Source organism: Scyliorhinus canicula, unplaced genomic scaffold, assembly GCF_902713615.1.
Source record: "Scyliorhinus canicula unplaced genomic scaffold, sScyCan1.1, whole genome shotgun sequence".
Lineage (NCBI taxonomy): Eukaryota > Metazoa > Chordata > Chondrichthyes > Carcharhiniformes > Scyliorhinidae > Scyliorhinus > Scyliorhinus canicula.
This window is the reverse complement of record NW_024055734.1, coordinates 1,582,620-1,604,721: the sequence shown is the minus strand read 5'-3', so window position 1 is coordinate 1,604,721 and position 22,102 is coordinate 1,582,620. Positions and strand designations below refer to the sequence as shown.

At 50.7% G+C, this 22,102-nt stretch overlaps 1 protein-coding gene across 1 annotated transcript in view; it reads right to left on the bottom strand.

The window, feature by feature from the left end:
* Positions 1-22,102, bottom strand: part of LOC119960789 (zinc finger protein 665-like) — a 136,351-nt gene that overhangs the window by 92,140 nt on the left and 22,109 nt on the right. Inside the window, exon 4 of the mRNA XM_038788396.1 lies at positions 9,007-11,140. Coding sequence (XP_038644324.1) covers positions 9,007-11,140 — 2,134 coding nt within the window. The remainder of the gene's footprint in view (positions 1-9,006; positions 11,141-22,102) is intronic.

Here is a 22,102-nt window from a genome sequence, read left to right as displayed (position 1 = left end):
CCCCACCCACTGTCAGTGATGTAACAGAGCCCCATCCCCAATACAGCCCCGCCCACTGTCAGTGATGTAACAGAGCCCCATCCCCAATACAGCCCCGCCCACTGTCAGTGATGTAACAGAGCTGCCCCAATACAGCCCCACCCACTGTCAGTGATGTAACAGAGCCCCGCCCCAATACAGCCCCGCCCACTGTCAGTGATGTAACAGAGCTGCCCCAATACAGCCCCACCCACTGTCAGTGATGTAACAGAGCTGCCCCAATACAGCCCCGCCCACTGTCAGTGATGTAACAGAGCTGCCCCAATACAGCCCCGCCCACTGTCAGTGATGTAACAGAGCTGCCCCCAATACAGCCCCGCCCACTGTCAGTGATGTAACAGAGCTGCCCCAATACAGCCCCGCCCACTGTCAGTGATGTAACAGAGCTGCCCCAATACAGCCCCGCCCACTGTCAGTGATGTAACAGAGCTGCCCCAATACAGCCCCGCCCACTGTCAGTGATGTAACAGAGCTGCCCCAATACAGCCCCGCCCACTGTCAGTGATGTAACAGAGCCCCGCCCACTGTCAGTGATGTGACAGAGCCCCGCCCACTGTCAGTGATGGAACAGAGCTGCCCCAATACAGCCCCGCCCACTGTCAGTGATGTAACAGAGCTGCCCCAATACAGCCCCGCCCACTGTCAGTGATGTAACAGAGCCCCGCCCCAATACAGCCCCACCCACTGTCAGTGATGTAACAGAGCCCCGCCCCAATACAGCCCCGCCCACTGTCAGTGATGTAACAGAGCCCCACCCCAATACAGCCCCGCCCTCTGTCAGTGATGTGACAGAGCCCCGCCCCAATACAGCCCCGCCCACTGTCAGTGATGTAACAGAGCCCTGCCCACTGTCAGTGATGTAACAGAGCCCCGCCCCAATACAGCCCCGCCCACTGTCAGTGATGTAACAGAGCCCCGCCCCAATACAGCCCCGCCCACTGTCAGTGATGTAACAGAGCCCCGCCCCAATACAGCCCCGCCCACTGTCAGTGATGTAACAGAGCTGCCCCAATACAGCCCCGCCCACTGTCAGTGATGTAACAGAGCCCTGCCCACTGTCAGTGATGTAACAGAGCCCCGCCCCAATACAGCCCCGCCCACTGTCAGTGATGTAACAGAGCCCCATCCCCAATACAGCCCCGCCCACTGTCAGTGATGTAACAGAGCTGCCCCAATACAGCCCCGCCCACTGTCAGTGATGTAAGAGCCCCGCCCCAATACAGCCCCGCCCACTGTCAGTGATGTAACAGAGCCCCGCCCCAATACAGCCCGGCCCACTGTCAGTGATGTAACAGAGCCCCGCCCCAATGCAGCCCCGCCCACTGTCAGTGATGTAAGAGCCCCGCCCCAATACAGCCCCGCCCACTGTCAGTGATGTAACAGAGCCCCATCCCCAATACAGCTCCGCCCACTGTCAGTGATGTAACAGAGCTGCCCCAATACAGCCCCGCCCACTGTCAGTGATGTAACAGAGCCCCGCCCCAATACAGCCCCGTCCACTGTCAGTGATGTAACAGAGCCCCGCCCACTGTCAGTGATGTAACAGAGCTGCCCCAATACAGCCCCGCCCACTGTCAGTGATGTAACAGAGCCCCATCCCCAATACAGCCCCGCCCACTGTCAGTGATGTAACAGAGCTGCCCCAATACAGCCCCGCCCACTGTCAGTGATGTAACAGAGCCCCATCCCCAATACAGCCCCGCCCACTGTCAGTGATGTAACAGAGCTGCCCGAATACAGCCCCGCCCACTGTCAGTGATGTAAGAGCCCCGCCCCAATACAGCCCTGCCCACTGTCAGTGATGTAACAGAGCCCCATCCCCAATACAGCCCCGCCCACTGTCGGTGATGTAAGAGCCCCGCCCCAATACAGCCCCGCCCACTGTCAGTGATGTAACAGAGCCCTGCCCCAATACAGCCCCGCCCACTGTCAGTGATGTAACAGAGCCCCGCCCCAATACAGCCCCGCCCACTGTCAGTGATGTAAGAGCCCCGCCCCAATACAGCCCCGCCCACTGTCAGTGATGTAACAGAGCCCCATCCCCAATACAGCCCCGCCCACTGTCAGTGATGTAACAGAGCTGCCCCAATACAGCCCCGCCCACTGTCAGTGATGTAACAGAGCTGCCCCAATACAGCCCCACCCACTGTCAGTGATGTAACAGAGCCCCATCCCCAATACAGCCCCGCCCACTGTCAGTGATGTAACAGAGCTGCCCCAATACAGCCCCGCCCACTGTCAGTGATGTAACAGAGCCCCGCCCCAATACAGCCCCGCCCACTGTCAGTGATGTAACAGAGCCCCGCCCCAATACAGCCCCGCCCACTGTCAGTGATGTAACAGAGCCCCGCCCACTGTCAGTGATGTAACAGAGCTGCCCCAATACAGCCCCGCCCACTGTCAGTGATGTAACAGAGCTGCCCCAATACAGCCCCACCCACTGTCAGTGATGTAACAGAGCCCCATCCCCAATACAGCCCCGCCCACTGTCAGTGATGTAACAGAGCTGCCCCAATACAGCCCCGCCCACTGTCAGTGATGTAACAGAGCCCCACCCCAATACAGCCCCGCCCACTGTCAGTGATGGAACAGAGCCCCATCCCCAATACAGCCCCGCCCACTGTCAGTGATGTAACAGAGCTGCCCCAATACAGCCCCGCCCACTGTCAGTGATGTAACAGAGCTGCCCCAATACAGCCCCGCCCACTGTCAGTGATGTAACAGAGCCCCATCCCCAATACAGCCCCGCCCACTGTCAGTGATGTAACAGAGCCCCATCCCCAATACAGCCCCGCCTACTGTCAGTGATGTAACAGAGCTGCCCCAATACAGCCCCGCCCACTGTCAGTGATGTAAGAGCCCCGCCCCAATACAGCCCCGCCCACTGTCAGTGATGTAACAGAGCCCCATCCCCAACACAGCCCCGCCCACTGTCAGTGATGTAACAGAGCCCCGCCCCAATACAGCCCCGCCCACTGTCAGTGATGTAACAGAGCCCCGCCCCAATACAGCCCCGCCCACTGTCAGTGATGTAAGAGCCCCGCCCCAATACAGCCCCGCCCACTGTCAGTGATGTAACAGAGCCCCATCCCCAATACAGCCCCGCCCACTGTCAGTGATGTGACAGAACCGCCCCAATACAGCCCCGCCCACTGTCAGTGATGTAACAGAGCTGCCCCAATACAGCCCCACCCACTGTCAGTGATGTAACAGAGCTGCCCCAATACAGCCCCGCCCACTGTCAGTGATGTAACAGAGCCCCGCCACAATACAGCCCCGCCCACTGTCAGTGATGTAACAGAGCTGCCCCAATACAGCCCCACCCACTGTCAGTGATGTAACAGAGCCCCGCCCACTGCCAGTGATGTAACAGAGCTGCCCCAATACAGCCCCGCCCACTGTCAGTGATGTAACAGAGCTGCCCCAATACAGCCCCGCCCACTGTCAGTGATGGAACAGAGCTGCCCCAATACAGCCCCGCCCACTGTCAGTGATGTAACAGAGCCCCGCCCCAATACAGCCCCACCCACTGTCAGTGATGTAACAGAGCTGCCCCAATACAGCCCCACCCACTGTCAGTGATGTTACAGAGCCCCGCCCCAATACAGCCCCGCCCACTGTCAGTGATGTAACAGAGCTGCCCCAATACAGCCCCGCCCACTGTCAGTGATGTAACAGAGCTGCCCCAATACAGCCCCGCCCACTGTCAGTGATGTAACAGAGCCCCATCCCCAATACAGCCCCGCCCACTGTCAGTGATGTAACAGAGCCCCGCCCAATACAGCCCCGCCCACTGTCAGTGATGTAACAGAGCCCCATCCCCAATACAGCCCCGCCCACTGTCAGTGATGTAACAGAGCTGCCCCAATACAGCCCCGCCCACTGTCAGTGATGTAACAGAGCCCCGCCCCAATACAGCCCCGCCCACTGTCAGTGATGTAACAGAGCCCCACCCCAATACAGCCCCGCCCACTGTCAGTGATGTAACAGAGCCCCGCTCCAATACAGCCCCGCCCACTGTCAGTGATGTAACAGAGCCCCGCCCCAATACAGCCCCGCCCACTGTCAGTGATGTAACAGAGCCCTGCCCCAATACAGCCCCGCCCACTGTCAGTGATGTAACAGAGCCCCGCCCAGTCAGTGATGTGAGTCCCGCCCACTGTCAGTGATGTAACAGAGCTGCCCCAATACAGCCCCGCCCACTGTCAGTGATGTAACAGAGCCCCATCCCCAATACAGCCCCGCCCACTGTCAGTGATGTAACAGAGCCCCGCCCCAATACAGCCCCGCCCACTGTCAGTGATGTAACAGAGCTGCCCCAATACAGCCCCGCCCACTGTCAGTGATGTAAGTCCCGCCCCAATACAGCCCTGCCCACTGTCAGTGATGTAACAGAGCCCCTCCCACTGTCAGTGATGTAACAGCGCCCCTCCCACTGTCAGTGATGTAAGAGAGCCCCTCCCACTGTCAGTGATGTAAGAGCCCCGCGCACTGTCAGTGATGTAACAGAGCTGCCCCAATACAGCCCCACCCACTGCCAGTGATGTAACAGAGCCCCATCCCCAATACAGCCCCGCCCACTGTCAGTGATGTAACAGAGCTGCCCCAATACAGCCCCACCCACTGTCAGTGATGTAACAGAGCTGCCCCAATACAGCCCCGCCCACTGTCAGTGATGTAACAGAGCCCCGCCCACTGTCAGTGATGTAACAGAGCCCCACCCCAATACAGCCCCGCCCACTGTCAGTGATGTGACAGAGCCCCGTCCCAATACAGCCCCGCCCACTGTCAGTGATGTAACAGAGCTGCCCCAATACAGCCCCACCCACTGTCAGTGATGTAACAGAGCCCCGCCCACTGCCAGTGATGTGACAGAGCCCCGCCCACTGTCAGTGATGTAAGAGCCCCGCGCACTGTCAGTGATGTAACAGAGCTGCCCCAATACAGCCCCGCCCACTGTCAGTGATGTAACAGAGCTGCCCCAATACAGCCCCACCCACTGTCAGTGATGTAACAGAGCTGCCCCAATACAGCCCCGCCCACTGTCAGTGATGTAAGAGCCCCGCGCACTGTCAGTGATGTTACAGAGCTGCCCCAATACAGCCCCGCCCACTGTCAGTGATGTAACAGAGCCCCGCCCCAATACAGCCCCGCCCACTGTCAGTGATGTAACAGAGCTGCCCCAATACAGCCCCACCCACTGTCAGTTATGTAACAAAGCCCCGCCCACTGTCAGTGATGTAAGAGCTGCCCCAATACAGCCCCGCCCACTGTCAGTGATGTAACAGAGCCCCGCCCAATACAGCCCCACCCACTGTCAGTGATGTAACAGAGCCGCCCCAATACAGCCCCGCCCACTGTCAGTGATGTAACAGAGCCCCGCCCCAATACAGCCCCGCCCACTGTCAGTGATGTAACAGAGCTGCCCCAATACAGCCCCACCCACTGTCAGTGATGTAACAAAGCCCCGCCCCAATACAGCCCCGCCCACTGTCAGTGATGTAAGAGCTGCCCCAATACAGCCCCGCCCACTGTCAGTGATGTAACAGAGCCCCGCCCAATACAGCCCCACCCACTGTCAGTGATGTAACAGAGCCGCCCCAATACAGCCCCGCCCACTGTCAGTGATGTAACAGAGCCCCGCCCCAATACAGCCCCGCCCACTGTCAGTGATGTAATAGAGCCCCGCCCACTGCCAGTGATGTAACAGAGCCCCGCGCCCCCAATTACAATCCATGACACAGCACTTCAGAATCACCTTTATTGATTGGCGATAAGAATTTCAGCCAGCCCTGGCCGTGGATACAATCGCTCACGGCTCCGCACGAGGGGTCCAGTAAGCCACACAATCACTGAGTGCATCTACAGCCAGCTATTGCCCGTTGTACCTCTCCAGGTCCTGCACCCGACTACGCCGATCTTTAAAGGAAACTAATTATTCAGTCTACCTGTGCATAATAATAGGTTAAGTTCACACAAACAACTGCAAAGCTCGAAGCCACTACATCATTAAAACCGTGTCAAGAAAACGTACATTTTTCTCCACATTTCGTCCCAGTCACAGTTCAATGCTGGACGGATTTATCGGGATTGATTCGATTTATTATTGTCACATGTATTAGTATCCAGTGAAAATGATTGTTTCTTGCATGCTGTACAAACAATGTACGTAGGGAAGGAGGGACTGCAGAACGTAATGTTTTTTTTAAAATTTGGAGTACCCAATTACTTTTTCCAATTAAGGGGCAATTTAGCGTGGCCAATCCACCTACTCTGCACATTTTGGGTTGTGGGGGCGAAACCCACGCAGACACGGGGAGAATGTGCACTCGACACGGACAGTGACCCAGAGCCGGGATCGAACCTGGGACCTCAGCGCCGTGAGGCGGTTGTGCTAACCACTAGGCCACCGTGCTGCCCTTGCAGAACGTAATGTTACAGGGGCTGGATTACCACAGGGCTTTGAAAGCAGACCCAGGCAGGCCAGCAGCACGGTTCCATTCCCGTACCAGCCTCCCCGAACAGGCGCCGGAATGTGGCGACTAGGGGCTTTTCACAGTAACTTCATTTGAAGCCTACCCCGTGACAATAAGCCATTTTCATTTCATTTCAGTTAGAGCAAGGGGTTGAGAAAAGATCAACTTAACACGAGGTAGGTCCATTCAAAAGTCTGATGGCAGCAGGGAAGAAGCTGTTCTCGAGTCGGTTGGTACGTGACCTCAAACTTTGGTATCTTTTTCCTGACGGAAGGAGGTGGGAGAGAGTATGTCCCGGGTGCTTGGGGTCCTTAATTATGCTGGCTGCCTTTCCGAGGCAGCGGGAATTATAGATAGTCAATGGATGGGAGGCTGGTTTGTGTGATGGACTGGGCTACATTCACGACCTTCTGTAGTTTCCTGCAGTCTTGGGCAGAGCAGGCTCCATACCAAGCTGTGATACAACCAGATAGATGCTTCCCGCGTACCAGCCTCCCCGGACAGGCGCCGGAATGTGGCGACTAGGGGCTTTTCACAGTAACTTCATTTGAAGCCTACTCGTGACAATAAGCGACTTTCATTTTTCATTTCATTTCTATGGTGCATCTGTAGAAGTCGGTGAGGGTCGTAGCTGACATGCCAAATTTCCTTCGTCTTCTGAGAAAGTAGAGTCGTTGGTGGGCTTTCTTAACTATAGTGTCGGCGTGGGGGGGACCAGGATAGGTTGTTGGTGATCTGGACACCTAAAATCTTGAAGCTCTCGACCCTTTTCTACTTTGTTCCCATTGATGTAGACAGGGGCATGTTCTCCACTACGCTTCCTGAAGTCGATGACAATCTCCTTCTTTTGTTTTGTTGATATTGAGGGAGAGAGTATTGCCGTCGCACCAGTTCACCAGATTCTCTACTAGATTGGACCCTGGCCAAGTTCATTCAACATCGCACAAAGTGGTCTCATTTGTCCATGCTGCACAGTTGGAACAGATTGGAAGAGTGGATGTTCACCCCAGGGGAGCAGAACACTTCCAAACTCACAGTTCAGTCATCCAGGATCTAAAATGTGACCATCAGGCAGAAGTACTTCCCGAGACCCCAGTGTTAATCCTCTCCCTTGCGGGCGTGGGAAGCAATGGATCAAACGCAGAGGCATTGGCGAGAAATCCTCCTCGGCGTTCCAAGGCGAGGACGCACGTGTCGGCAATTCCCACTGATCCCAAGCACGTCAGTGCAGAATCGGCGATCAGAGCAAACGCTACGGGGCTTCACTCATACACGCTGTCAGTGCTGGAATGGTACATGTCTGTAATATCTGTACATATTGTAGAAATGTCGCCTCAGACCTCCCATTGCTCGCCCCAATTCCTATACTAAATGTACAATAAATATTCTGACTTCCTGTCTATTCAATAACAGCATTTTATACATTTCAGAGATTGACCCCCCTCTCTAATGCAAGGATATATTGCCGAAACAAGGCTTAAGAATTACATCGACAGACAATTTAGGATTATCAGTCGGACTAGGTTTCATTGGTCAGAATATTGAATACAGGAGTTGGGACGTCTTGTTGAAGTTGTACAAGATCACACATGGAATACTGTGTTCAGTTCTGGTCATAGGAAGGGTATTGTTAAACTAGAAAGAGTTACAGAAGAGATTGACGAGGAGCCAACAGGACTTGATGGTCTGAGTTAGAACATAGAACATAGAATAGTACAGCACAGAACAGGCCCTTCGGCCCTCAATGTTGTGCCGAGCCATGATCACCCTACTCAAACCCACATATCCATCCTATACCCGTAACCCAACAACCCCCCCCCCCCCTCCTAACCTTACTTTTTAGGACACTACGGGCAATTTAGCATGGCCAATCCACCTAACCCGCACATCTTTGGACTGTGGGAGGAAACCGGAGCACCCGGAGGAAACCCACGCACACAGGGGGAGGACGTGCAGACTCCGCACAGACAGTGACCCAGCCGGGAATCGAACCTGGGACCCTGGAGCTGTGAAGCATTTATGCTAACCACCATGCTACCCGAATCTGTTTCCCCTGGAGCGGAGGAGGCTTAGGGGTGATCTTATAGAGGTCTATAAAATAATGAGGAGCATAGATAAGGTAGACAGTCAACATCTTTTCCCAAAAGGTAGAGGAGTCGCGAATTAGAGGGCAGAGGTTAAAGGTGAGAGGGGAGAGAGACCAGAGGGGAAATTTCTTCACACAGAGGGTGGGGAGCATCTGGAACGGGCTGTCGGAGGCAGTGTTAGAGGGGGGTACAATTTGGTCTTTTAAAAAAGTTAGACAGGTACGCGTTAGAAACCCTAACCCTAAACACTTCTTCTGGTGAGTCGACACTTCGGACAAAACAGCGAATGCCGGACTCCTGCCTTTCCAAACAACGATACAGTGTGGCGCTCAGCATCACACTTGGCCCGTGTGCCATGGGGAAGACGGTCAGTGTCTGTCCCCCCCAGGGCTTGTGGTGGGTTACCGGTGCGAGGCGGCGCCTTCACAGCGCGTACGCTGGTGTTTGAGCAGGGTGGAGGAGTGGCTGTACCGCCTGTCACAGAACGGGCAGCGGTAAGGCTTGTCCTTGCTGTGGATGCGCTCGTGCACGGAGAGGTGGGAGAGCTGGGTGAAGGACTTGGCACACTGCGGGCACTTGAAGGGCTTCTCCCCGGTGTGGATGCGCAGGTGGACCGACAGAGAGAAGGACTGGGTGAAGGCCTTCTGGCAGTAGGAGCACTGGTAGGGCTTCTCGCCCGTGTGGATGCGCTGGTGCTTGGAGAGGGAGGACGACTCGGTGAAGCTCTTCTGGCACACGGCGCACTGGAAGGGCTTCTCGCCCGTGTGGAGCCGGTAGTGGTTGAGCAGGTTGCTGGATTTGGTGAAGGTCCGGCCGCAGATGGAGCAGGGGAAGGGCTTCTGGGCGCAATGGAACCGCTGGTGCTCGGAGAGGCTGGAGGACGTGCCGAAGGTCTTGGCACAGAGCGGGCAGGCGAACGGCTTGTCCCCAGTGTGGACGCGCTGGTGCTGCGAGATGGAGGCCAGGTTGGTGAAGGTCTTGCGGCAGACGGGGCACTCGAAGAGCTTCTGCCGGGTGTGGATGCGCAGGTGCTTGGAGAGCGAGGACGAGTCGGCGAAGCCCTTGGGGCAGAAGGTGCAGCGGAAGGGCTTCTCGCCCGTGTGGATGCGCTGGTGCACGGCCAGGTTGGAGGAGTGGGTGAACAGCTTCTCGCACACCAGGCATTTGAAGGGCTTCTCTCCCGTGTGGATGCGCTTGTGGACAGACAGCGAGGCCGACTGGGTGAAGGCCTTGAGACAGAACGAGCACTGGTAGGGCTTCTCCCCGGAGTGGATCCGCTGGTGCCTGGACAGCGAGGAGAGGAGGGAGAAGTTCTTCAGGCACACCGGGCAGTGGAACGGTTTCTCGCCGCTGTGAATCAGCTGGTGGTTGAGGAGGTTGGTGGACGAGGCAAAGGTCTTGCCGCAGGCCAGGCACCAGAATCGCCTCTCGCCGGTGTGGCTGCGGAGATGCTTGCTGAGCGAGGACGAGTCGGCGAAGCTCTTTGAGCAGAAAGTGCAGCGGGAGGGCTTCTCCGCGGCGTGGATGCGCTGGTGGTTGGCGAGGGAGGAGGCCTGGTTGAAGGTCTGCTCGCAGGACGAGCAGCGGAAGGGCTTGACCTTGAACTGAAGGCAGCGGTGGTTGGAGAGGGAAGACAAGTGGGCGAAGACCCTGAGGCAGAGGGAACACCGGAGGGGCTGGTCGTCCCCCGCGCCGCCCTGGGGGCCCGGCCAGCCGCTGACTTTCCCCTGAGCTCCGGGCAGCCGGAGCTCTGACATCCCGGACATCTGGGCGAATGTCTCCGGGGCGGCGTAACACGAGAAAGGTTCACCGCTCACTTCGGAGTGATCGTGCATCACCAGCTCAGTCACCTGGCTCACTGTCTTCTCACACACCAAGCAGAGGAAACGCACCTGGAGGTGAGCAGACTGGTGCTGGAAGGCCGAGGGTAGATCGCCGAACCGTTGTCCACAGATGCCGCACAGGAGGGACAAGCCTGGTCCGCAATCCAGCTCATCCTCCACAACCTCGTCACAAGGCTCAACTTTACAGCTTTTCAACCACATTCCGGACGGAGAATCGTCCACAGTCGGCGAGTCTGGGCCAGGAGACGTGCTGGTCTCGTAGTCTGGGCCAGCAGACGTGCTGGGCGGCGAGTCTGGGCCAGCAGACGTGCTGGGCGGCGAGGCAGGGCCAGCAGACGTGCTGGGCGGCGAGTCTGGGCCAGCAGACGTGCTGGGCGGCGAGTCTGGGCCAGGAGACGTGCTGGGCGGCGAGTCTGGGCCAGAAGACGTGCTGGGAGGAGAGTCAGGGCCAGCAGACGTGCTGGGCGGCGAGTCTGGGCCAGAAGACGTGCTGGGAGGAGAGTCAGGGCCAGCAGACGTGCTGGCCTGCCCTGACCCAAGGTTACGATCCTGATGGCTCTGACGCGGATGAGCAGCAGCTGCAGTCTCCGATGAAGATGATCGGTCAAGAGCTGGTAGCGGGCGAAGAGGAATCGATCGGCAGGTTCCGTCCCCGGGAATGGCTACACGGTCGGGGGATAACGATACCTCCGCACTGTGAGAATAAATCACAATCAGAATTAATCATCAGATCAATCCCCACCTACGGTAATGACCCTACAGTAATGACCCTACAGTAATGACCCTACAGTAATGACCCTACAGTAATGACCCTACAGTAATGACCCTACAGTAATGACCCTACAGTAATGTCCCTACGGTAATGACCCTACAGTAATGACCCTACGGTAATGACCCTACAGTAATGACCCTACAGTAATGACCCTACAGTAATGTCCCTACAGTAATGACCCTACAGTAATGACCCTACAGTAATGACCCTACAGTAATGACCCTACAGTAATGACCCTACAGTAATGTCCCTACAGTAATGTCCCTACGGTAATGTCCCTACGGTAATGTCCCTACAGTAATGACCCTACAGTAATGTCCCTACAGTAATGACCCTACAGTAATGACCCTACAGTAATGACCCTACAGTAATGACCCTACAGTAATGACCCTACAGTAATGACCCTACGGTAATGACCCTACGGTAATGTCCCTACGGTAATGTCCCTACGGTAATGTCCCTACGGTAATGACCCTACAGTAATGTCCCTACAGTAATGTCCCTACAGTAATGACCCTACAGTAATGACCCTACAGTAATGACCCTACAGTAATGTCCCTACGGTAATGACCCTACAGTAATGTCCCTACGGTAATGACCCTACGGTAATGACCCTACAGTAATGTCCCTACAGTAATGACCCTACAGTAATGTCCCTACAGTAATGACCCTACGGTAATGTCCCTACGGTAATGACCCTACAGTAATGTCCCTACAGTAATGTCCCTACAGTAATGACCCTACAGTAATGACCCTACAGTAATGTCCCTACAGTAATGACCCTACAGTAATGTCCCTACAGTAATGACCCTACAGTAATGACCCTACAGTAATGACCCTACAGTAATGTCCCTACAGTAATGTCCCTACGGTAATGTCCCTACAGTAATGACCCTACAGTAATGACCCTACAGTAATGTCCCTACAGTAATGACCCTACAGTAATGACCCTACAGTAATGTCCCTACAGTAATGACCCTACAGTAATGTCCCTACAGTAATGTCCCTACAGTAATGACCCTACAGTAATGTACCCTACAGTAATGTCCCTACAGTAATGACCCTACAGTAATGACCCTACAGTAATGTCCCTACAGTAATGTCCCTACAGTAATGTCCCTACAGTAATGTCCCTACAGTAATGTCCCTACAGTAATGACCCTACAGTAATGACCCTACAGTAATGTCCCTACAGTAATGTCCCTACAGTAATGACCCTACAGTAATGTCCCTACAGTAATGTCCCTACAGTAATGTCCCTACAGTAATGTCCCTACAGTAATGACCCTACAGTAATGTCCCTACAGTAATGACCCTACAGTAATGTAACCTACAGTAATGACCCTACAGTAATGTCCCTACAGGTAATGTCCCTACAGTAATGTCCCTACAGTAATGACCCTACAGTAATGTCCCTACAGTAATGTCCCTACAGTAATGACCCTACAGTAATGTCCCTACAGTAATGTCCCTACAGTAATGTCCCTACAGTAATGTCCCTACGGTAATGTCCCTACAGTAATGACCCTACAGTAATGTCCCTACGGTAATGACCCTACAGTAATGACCCTACAGTAATGTCCCTACAGTAATGTCCCTACGGTAATGTCCCTACAGTAATGTCCCTACAGTAATGTCCCTACAGTAATGTCCCTACAGTAATGTCCCTACAGTAATGACCCTACGTAATGTCCCTACAGTAATGTCCCTACAGGTAATGTCCCTACGGTAATGTCCCTACAGTAATGTCCCTACAGTAATGTCCCTACAGTAATGACCCTACAGTAATGTCCCTACGGTAATGTCCCTACAGTAATGTCCCTACAGTAATGTCCCTACGGTAATGACCCTACAGTAATGTCCCTACAGTAATGACCCTACAGTAATGTCCCTACAGTAATGTCCCTACGGTAATGTCCCTACAGTAATGTCCCTACAGTAATGTCCCTACGGTAATGACCCTACAGTAATGTCCCTACAGTAATGACCCTACAGTAATGTCCCTACAGTAATGTCCCTACAGTAATGTCCCTACAGTAATGTCCCTACAGTAATGTCCCTACAGTAATGACCCTACAGTAATGTCCCTACAGTAATGTACCCTACAGTAATGACCCTACAGTAATGTCCCTACAGTAATGTCCCTACAGTAATGTACCCTACAGTAATGTCCCTACAGTAATGTCCCTACAGTAATGACCCTACAGTAATGACCCTACAGTAATGACCCTACAGTAATGTCCCTACAGTAATGTCCCTACAGTAATGTCCCTACAGTAATGTCCCTACAGTAATGTCCCTACAGTAATGTCCCTACAGTAATGTCCCTACAGTAATGTCCCTACGGTAATGTCCCTACAGTAATGTCCCTACAGTAATGTCCCTACAGTAATGTCCCTACAGTAATGACCCTACAGTAATGACCCTACAGTAATGTCCCTACAGTAATGTCCCTACAGTAATGTCCCTACAGTAATGTCCCTACAGTAATGTCCCTACAGTAATGTCCCTACAGTAATGTCCCTACAGGTCACAGTAATGACCCTACAGTAATGTCCCTACAGTAATGTCCCTACGGTAATGTCCCTACAGTAATGTCCCTACGGTAATGACCCTACAGTAATGTCCCTACAGTAATGTCCCTACAGTAATGTCCCTACAGTAATGTCCCTACAGTAATGTCCCTACGGTAATGTCCCTACGGTAATGTCCCTACAGTAATGTCCCTACAGTAATGACCCTACAGTAATGACCCTACAGTAATGACCCTACAGTAATGTCCCTACAGTAATGTCCCTACAGTAATGTCCCTACGGTAATGTCCCTACGGTAATGTCCCTACAGTAATGACCCTACGGTAATGTCCCTACAGTAATGACCCTACAGTAATGTCCCTACAGTAATGTCCCTACGGTAATGTCCCTACGGTAATGTCCCTACAGTAATGTCCCTACAGTAATGTCCCTACGGTAATGTCCCTACGGTAATGTCCCTACAGTAATGTCCCTACGGTAATGTCCCTACAGTAATGACCCTACAGTAATGTCCCTACAGTAATGTCCCTACGGTAATGTCCCTACGGTAATGTCCCTACAGTAATGTCCCTACGGTAATGTCCCTACGGTAATGTCCCTACAGTAATGACCCTACGGTAATGTCCCTACAGTAATGACCCTACAGTAATGTCCCTACAGTAATGTCCCTACAGTAATGTCCCTACGGTAATGTCCCTACAGTAATGTCCCTACGGTAATGTCCCTACAGTAATGACCCTACAGTAATGTCCCTACGGTAATGTCCCTACGGTAATGTCCCTACAGTAATGTCCCTACAGTAATGACCCTACAGTAATGTCCCTACGGTAATGTCCCTACAGTAATGACCCTACGGTAATGACCCTACAGTAATGTCCCTACAGTAATGACCCTACGGTAATGACCCTACAGTAATGTCCCTACAGTAATGACCCTACAGTAATGTCCCTACAGTAATGACCCTACAGTAATGACCCTACAGTAATGTCCCTACAGTAATGACCCTACAGTAATGACCCTACAGTAATGTCCCTACAGTAATGACCCTACAGTAATGTCCCTACAGTAATGACCCTACGGTAATGTCCCTACAGTAATGACCCTACAGTAATGACCCTACAGTAATGTCCCTACAGTAATGACCCTACGGTAATGTCCCTACAGTAATGTCCCTACAGTAATGACCCTACAGTAATGACCCTACAGTAATGTCCCTACGGTAATGTCCCTACAGTAATGTCCCTACAGTAATGTCCCTACAGTAATGACCCTACAGTAATGTCCCTACAGTAATGTCCCTACAGTAATGTCCCTACAGTAATGTCCCTACGGTAATGTCCCTACGGTAATGACCCTACGGTAATGACCCTACAGTAATGACCCTACAGTAATGACCCTACGGTAATGTCCCTACGGTAATGTCCCTACAGGTAATGACCCTACAGTAATGACCCTACAGTAATGACCCTACAGTAATGACCCTACGGTAATGACCCTACGGTAATGTCCCTACAGTAATGTCCCTACAGTAATGTCCCTACAGTAATGTCCCTACAGTAATGTCCCTACAGTAATGTCCCTACAGTAATGACCCTACAGTAATGACCCTACAGTAATGACCCTACAGTAATGTCCCTACGGTAATGTCCCTACAGTAATGTCCCTACGGTAATGTCCCTACAGTAATGTCCCTACAGTAATGTCCCTACAGTAATGTCCCTACAGTAATGTCCCTACAGTAATGTCCCTACAGTAATGTCCCTACGGTAATGTCCCTACAGTAATGTCCCTACAGTAATGTCCTACAGTAATGTCCCTACAGTAATGTCCCTACAGTAATGACCCTACAGTAATGTCCCTACAGTAATGACCCTACAGTAATGACCCTACAGTAATGTCCCTACAGTAATGTCCCTACAGTAATGTCCCTACAGTAATGTCCCTACAGTAATGTCCCTACAGTAATGTCCCTACAGTAATGACCCTACAGTAATGTCCCTACAGTAATGTCCCTACAGTAATGACCCTACAGTAATGTCCCTACAGTAATGTCCCTACAGTAATGTCCCTACAGTAATGTCCCTACAGTAATGACCCTACAGTAATGTCCCTAACGGTATGTCCCTACAGTAATGTCCCTACAGTAATGTCCCTACAGTAATGACCCTACGGTAATGTACCCTACAGTATGACCCTACAGTAATGTCCCTACAGTAATGACCCTACCGTAATGTCCCTACGGTAATGTCCCTACAGTAATGTCCCTACGGTAATGACCCTACAGTAATGTCCCTACGGTAATGTCCCTACGGTAATGTCCCTACGGTAATGTCCCTACGGTAATGACCCTACAGTAATGTCCCTACAGTAATGTCCCTACAGTAATGTCCCTACAGTAATGTCCCTACAGTAATGTCCCTACAGTAATGTCCCTACAGTAATGACCCTACAGTAATGTCCCTACAGTAATGTCCCTACGGTAATGACCCTACAGTAATGACCCTACAGTAATGTCCCTACGGTAATGACCCTACAGTAATGTCCCTACAGTAATGACCCTACAGTAATGTCCCTACAGTAATGTCCCTACAGTAATGACCCTACGGTAATGTCCCTACAGTAATGTCCCTACAGTAATGACCCTACACTAATGTCCCTACGGTAATGTCCCTACAGTAATGTCCCTACGGTAATGTCCCTACAGTAATGTCCCTACAGTAATGACCCTACAGTAATGACCCTACAGTAATGTCCCTACAGTAATGACCCTACGGTAATGACCCTACAGTAATGTCCCTACAGTAATGACCCTACAGTAATGTCCCTACAGTAATGTCCCTACAGTAATGTCCCTACGGTAATGACCCTACAGTAATGACCCTACAGTAATGTCCCTACAGTAATGTCCCTACGGTAATGTCCCTACGGTAATGACCCTACGGTAATGTCCCTACAGTAATGACCCTACAGTAATGACCCTACGGTAATGTCCCTACAGTAATGTCCCTACGGTAATGTCCCTAAGGTAATGACCCTACGGTAATGTCCCTACAGTAATGTCCCTACAGTAATGACCCTACAGTAATGTCCCTACAGTAATGTCCCTACAGTAATGACCCTACAGTAATGACCCTACAGTAATGTCCCTACAGGTAATGACCCTACAGTAATGTCCCTACAGTAATGTCCCTACAGTAATGTCCCTACAGTAATGTCCCTACAGTAATGTCCCTACAGTAATGTCCCTACAGTAATGACCCTACAGTAATGTCCCTACAGTAATGTCCCTACAGTAATGTCCCTACAGTAATGACCCTACAGTAATGTCCCTACAGTAATGTCCCTACAGTAATGTCCCTACAGTAATGTCCCTACAGTAATGACCCTACAGTAATGTCCCTACAGTAATGTCCCTACAGTAATGACCCTACAGTAATGTCCCTACAGTAATGACCCTACAGTAATGTCCCTACAGTAATGACCCTACAGTAATGTCCCTACAGTAATGTCCCTACAGTAATGTCCCTACAGTAATGTCCCTACAGTAATGTCCCTACAGTAATGTCCCTACAGTAATGTCCCTACAGTAATGTCCCTACAGTAATGTCCCTACAGTAATGACCCTACAGTAATGTCCCTACGGTAATGACCCTACAGTAATGTCCCTACAGTAATGTCCCTACAGTAATGTCCCTACAGTAATGTCCCTACAGTAATGACCCTACAGTAATGCCTACAGTAATGTCCCTACGTAATGTCCCCTACAGTAATGTCCCTACAGTAATGTCCCTACAGTAATGACCCTACAGTAATGACCCTACAGTAATGACCCTACAGTAATGTACCCTACAGTAATGCCCTACAGTAATGTCCCCTACAGTAATGCCCCTACAGTAATTACCCAGTAATGTACCCTACCGTAATGTCCCTACAGTAATGTCCCTACAGTAATGACCTACAGTATGTCCCTACGTAATGCCCTACAGTAATGACCCTACAGTAATGTCCCTACGGTAATGTCCCTACGTAATGACCCTACAGTAAATGACCCTACAGTACTGTCCCTACGGTAATGACCCTACAGTAATGACCCTACAGTAATGTCCCTACAGTAAATGTCCCTACAGTAATGCCCCTACAGTAATGTCCCTACAGTAATGTCCCTACAGTAATGCCCTACAGTAATGTCCCTACGTAATGACCCTACAGTAATGACCCTACAGTAATGACCCTACAGTAATGCCCTACAGTAATGTACCCTACGGTAATGTCCCTACAGTAATGTCCCTACAGTAATGTCCCTACAGTAATGTCCCTACAGTAATGTCCCTACAGTAATGTCCCTACAGTAATGTCCCTACAGTAATGTCCCTACAGTAATGTCCCTACAGTAATGTCCCTACAGTAATGTCCCTACAGTAATGTCCCTACAGTAATGACCCTACGGTAATGTCCCTACAGTAATGTCCCTACAGTAATGTCCCTACAGTAATGTCCCTACAGTAATGTCCCTACAGTAATGTCCCTACAGTAATGTCCCTACAGTAATGACCCTACAGTAATGTCCCTACAGTAATGACCCTACAGTAATGTCCCTACAGTAATGTCCCTACAGTAATGTCCCTACAGTAATGTCCCTACAGTAATGACCCTACAGTAATGTCCCTACAGTAATGTCCCCTACAGTAATGTCCCTACAGTAATGTCCCTACAGTAATGACCCTACAGTAATGTCCCTACAGTAATGTCCCTACAGTAATGTCCCTACAGCAATGACCCTACAGCAATGTCCCTACGGTAATGTCCCTACGGTAATGACCCTACAGTAATGTCCCTACAGTAATGCCCCTACAGTAATGACCCTACAGTAATGACCCTACAGTAATGTCCCTACAGTAATGACCCTACAGTAATGTCCCTACAGTAATGCCCCAACAGCAATGACCCTACGGTAATGTCCCTACGGTAATGTCCCTACAGTAATGACCCTACGGTAATGTCCCTACAGTAATGTCCCTACAGTAATGTCCCTACGGTAATGTCCCTACAGTAATGTCCCTACAGTAATGTCCCTACAGTAATGACCCTACAGTAATGTCCCTACAGTAATGACCCTACAGTAATGTCCCTACAGTAATGTCCCTACAGTAATGACCCTACAGTAATGACCCTACGGTAATGTCCCTACAGCAATGTCCCTACAGTAATGTCCCTACAGTAATGTCCCTACAGTAATGTCCCTACAGTAATGTCCCTACAGTAATGTCCCTACAGTAATGTCCCTACAGTAATGTCCCTACAGTAATGTCCCTACAGTAATGTCCCTACAGTAATGTCCCTACAGTAATGACCCTACAGTAATGTCCCTACAGTAATGTCCCTACAGTAATGTCCCTACAGTAATGTCCCCTACAGTAATGTCCCTACAGTAATGTCCCTACGGTAATGTCCCTACAGTAATGTACCCTACAGTAATGTCCCTACGTAATGTCCCTACAGTAATGACCCTACAGTAATGTCCCTACAGTAATGACCCTACAGTAATGTCCCTACAGTAATGTCCCTACAGTAATGTCCCTACAGTAATGTCCCTACAGTAATGTCCCTACGGTAATGTCCCTACAGTAATGACCCTACAGTAATGTCCCTACAGTAATGTCCCTACAGTAATGTCCCTACAGTAATGTCCCTACAGTAATGACCCTACAGTAATGTCCCTACAGTAATGTCCCTACAGTAATGTCCCTACAGTAATGACCCTACAGTAATGACCCTACGGTAATGTCCCTACAGTAATGACCCTACAGTAATGTCCCTACAGTAATGTCCCTACAGTAATGTCCCTACAGTAATGACCCTACAGTAATGTCCCTACAGTAATGACCCTACAGTAATGTCCCTACAGTAATGTCCCTACAGTAATGACCCTACAGTAATGTCCCTACAGTAATGACCCTACAGTAATGTCCCTACAGTAATGACCCTACAGTAATGACCCTACAGTAATGTCCCTACAGTAATGTCCCTACAGTAATGTCCCTACAGTAATGACCCTACAGTAATGTCCCTACAGTAATGTCCCTACAGTAATGTCCCTACGGTAATGTCCCTACAGTAATGTCCCTACAGTAATGTCCCTACAGTAATGTCCCTACAGTAATGTCCCTACAGTAATGTCCCTACAGTAATGTCCTACGGTAATGTCCCTACAGTAATGTCCCTACAGTAATGTCCCTACGGTAATGTCCCTACGGTAATGTCCCTACAGTAATGTCCCTACAGTAATGTCCCTACAGTAATGTCCCTACAGTAATGTCCCTACAGTAATGACCCTACAGTAATGTCCCTACGGTAATGACCCTACAGTAATGTCCCTACAGTAATGTCCCTACAGTAATGTCCCTACAGTAATGTCCCTACAGTAATGACCCTACAGTAATGTCCCTACAGTAATGTCCCTACAGTAATGTCCCTACAGTAATGTCCCTACGGTAATGACCCTACGGTAATGTCCCTACGGTAATGTCCCTACAGTAATGTCCCTACAGTAATGTCCCTACGGTAATGTCCCTACTGTAATGACCCTACAGTAATGTCCCTACGGTAATGTCCCTACGGTAATGTCCCTACAGTAATGTCCCTACAGTAATGTCCCTACGGTAATGACCCTACAGTAATGACCCTACAGTAATGTCCCTACGGTAATGTCCCTACAGTAATGTCCCTACAGTAATGTCCCTACAGTAATGTCCCTACAGTAATGTCCCTACGGTAATGACCCTACAGTAATGTCCCTACAGTAATGTCCCTACAGTAATGTCCCTACAGTAATGACCCTACAGTAATGTCCCTACAGTAATGACCCGACAGTAATGTCCCTACAGTAATGACCCTACAGTAATGACCCTACAGTAATGTCCCTACAGTAATGTCCCTACAGTAATGTCCCTACAGTAATGTCCCTACAGTAATGTCCCTACAGTAATGTCCCTACAGTAATGTCCCTACGGTAATGACCCTACAGTAATGACCCTACAGTAATGACCCTACAGTAATGTCCCTACAGTAATGACCCGACAGTAATGTCCCTACAGTAATGACCCTACAGTAATGACCCTACAGTAATGTCCCTACAGTAATGTCCCTACAGTAATGTCCCTACAGTAATGACCCTACAGTAATGTCCCTACAGAAATGTCCCTACGGTAATGACCCTACAGTAATGTCCCGACAGTAATGTCCCTACAGTAATGACCCGACAGTAATGTCCCTACAGTAATGACCCTACAGTAATGACCCTACAGTAATGTCCCTACAGTAATGTCCCTACAGTAATGTCCCTACAGTAATGTCCCTACAGTAATGTCCCTACGGTAATGACCCTACGGTAATGACCCTACAGTAATGTCCCTACAGTAATGTCCCTACAGTAATGTCCCTACAGTAATGTCCCTACAGTAATGTCCCTACAGTAATGTCCCTACAGTAATGACCCTACAGTAATGTCCCTACAGTAATGTCCCTACAGTAATGTCCCTACAGTAATGACCCTACAGTAATGACCCTACAGTAATGTCCCTACAGTAATGTCCCTACAGTAATGTCCCTACAGTAATGACCCTACAGTAATGTCCCTACAGTAATGTCCCTACGGTAATGACCCTACAGTAATGTCCCTACGGTAATGTCCCTACAGTAATGTCCCTACAGTAATGTCCCTACAGTAATGTCCCTACAGTAATGTCCCTACAGTAATGTCCCTACAGTAATGACCCTACAGTAATGTCCCTACAGTAATGTCCCTACAGTAATGTCCCTACAGTAATGTCCCTACAGTAATGTCCCTACGGTAATGACCCTACAGTAATGTCCCTACAGTAATGTCCCTACAGTAATGTCCCTACAGTAATGACCCTACAGTAATGTCCCTACAGTAATGTCCCTACAGTAATGTCCCTACAGTAATGTACCCTACAGTAATGACCCTACAGTAATGTCCCTACAGTAATGACCCTACAGTAATGTCCCTACAGTAATGTCCCTACGGTAATGTCCCTACAGTAATGACCCTACAGTAATGTCCCTACAGTAATGTCCCTACAGTAATGACCCTACAGTAATGTCCCTACAGTAATGACCCTACAGTAATGTCCCTACAGTAATGACCCTACAGTAATGTCCCTACAGTAATGTCCCTACAGTAATGTCCCTACAGTAATGTCCCTACAGTAATGTCCCTACAGTAATGTCCCTACAGTAATGTCCCTACAGTAATGACCCTACAGTAATGTCCCTACAGTAATGACCCTACAGTAATGTCCCTACAGTAATGACCCTACAGTAATGTCCC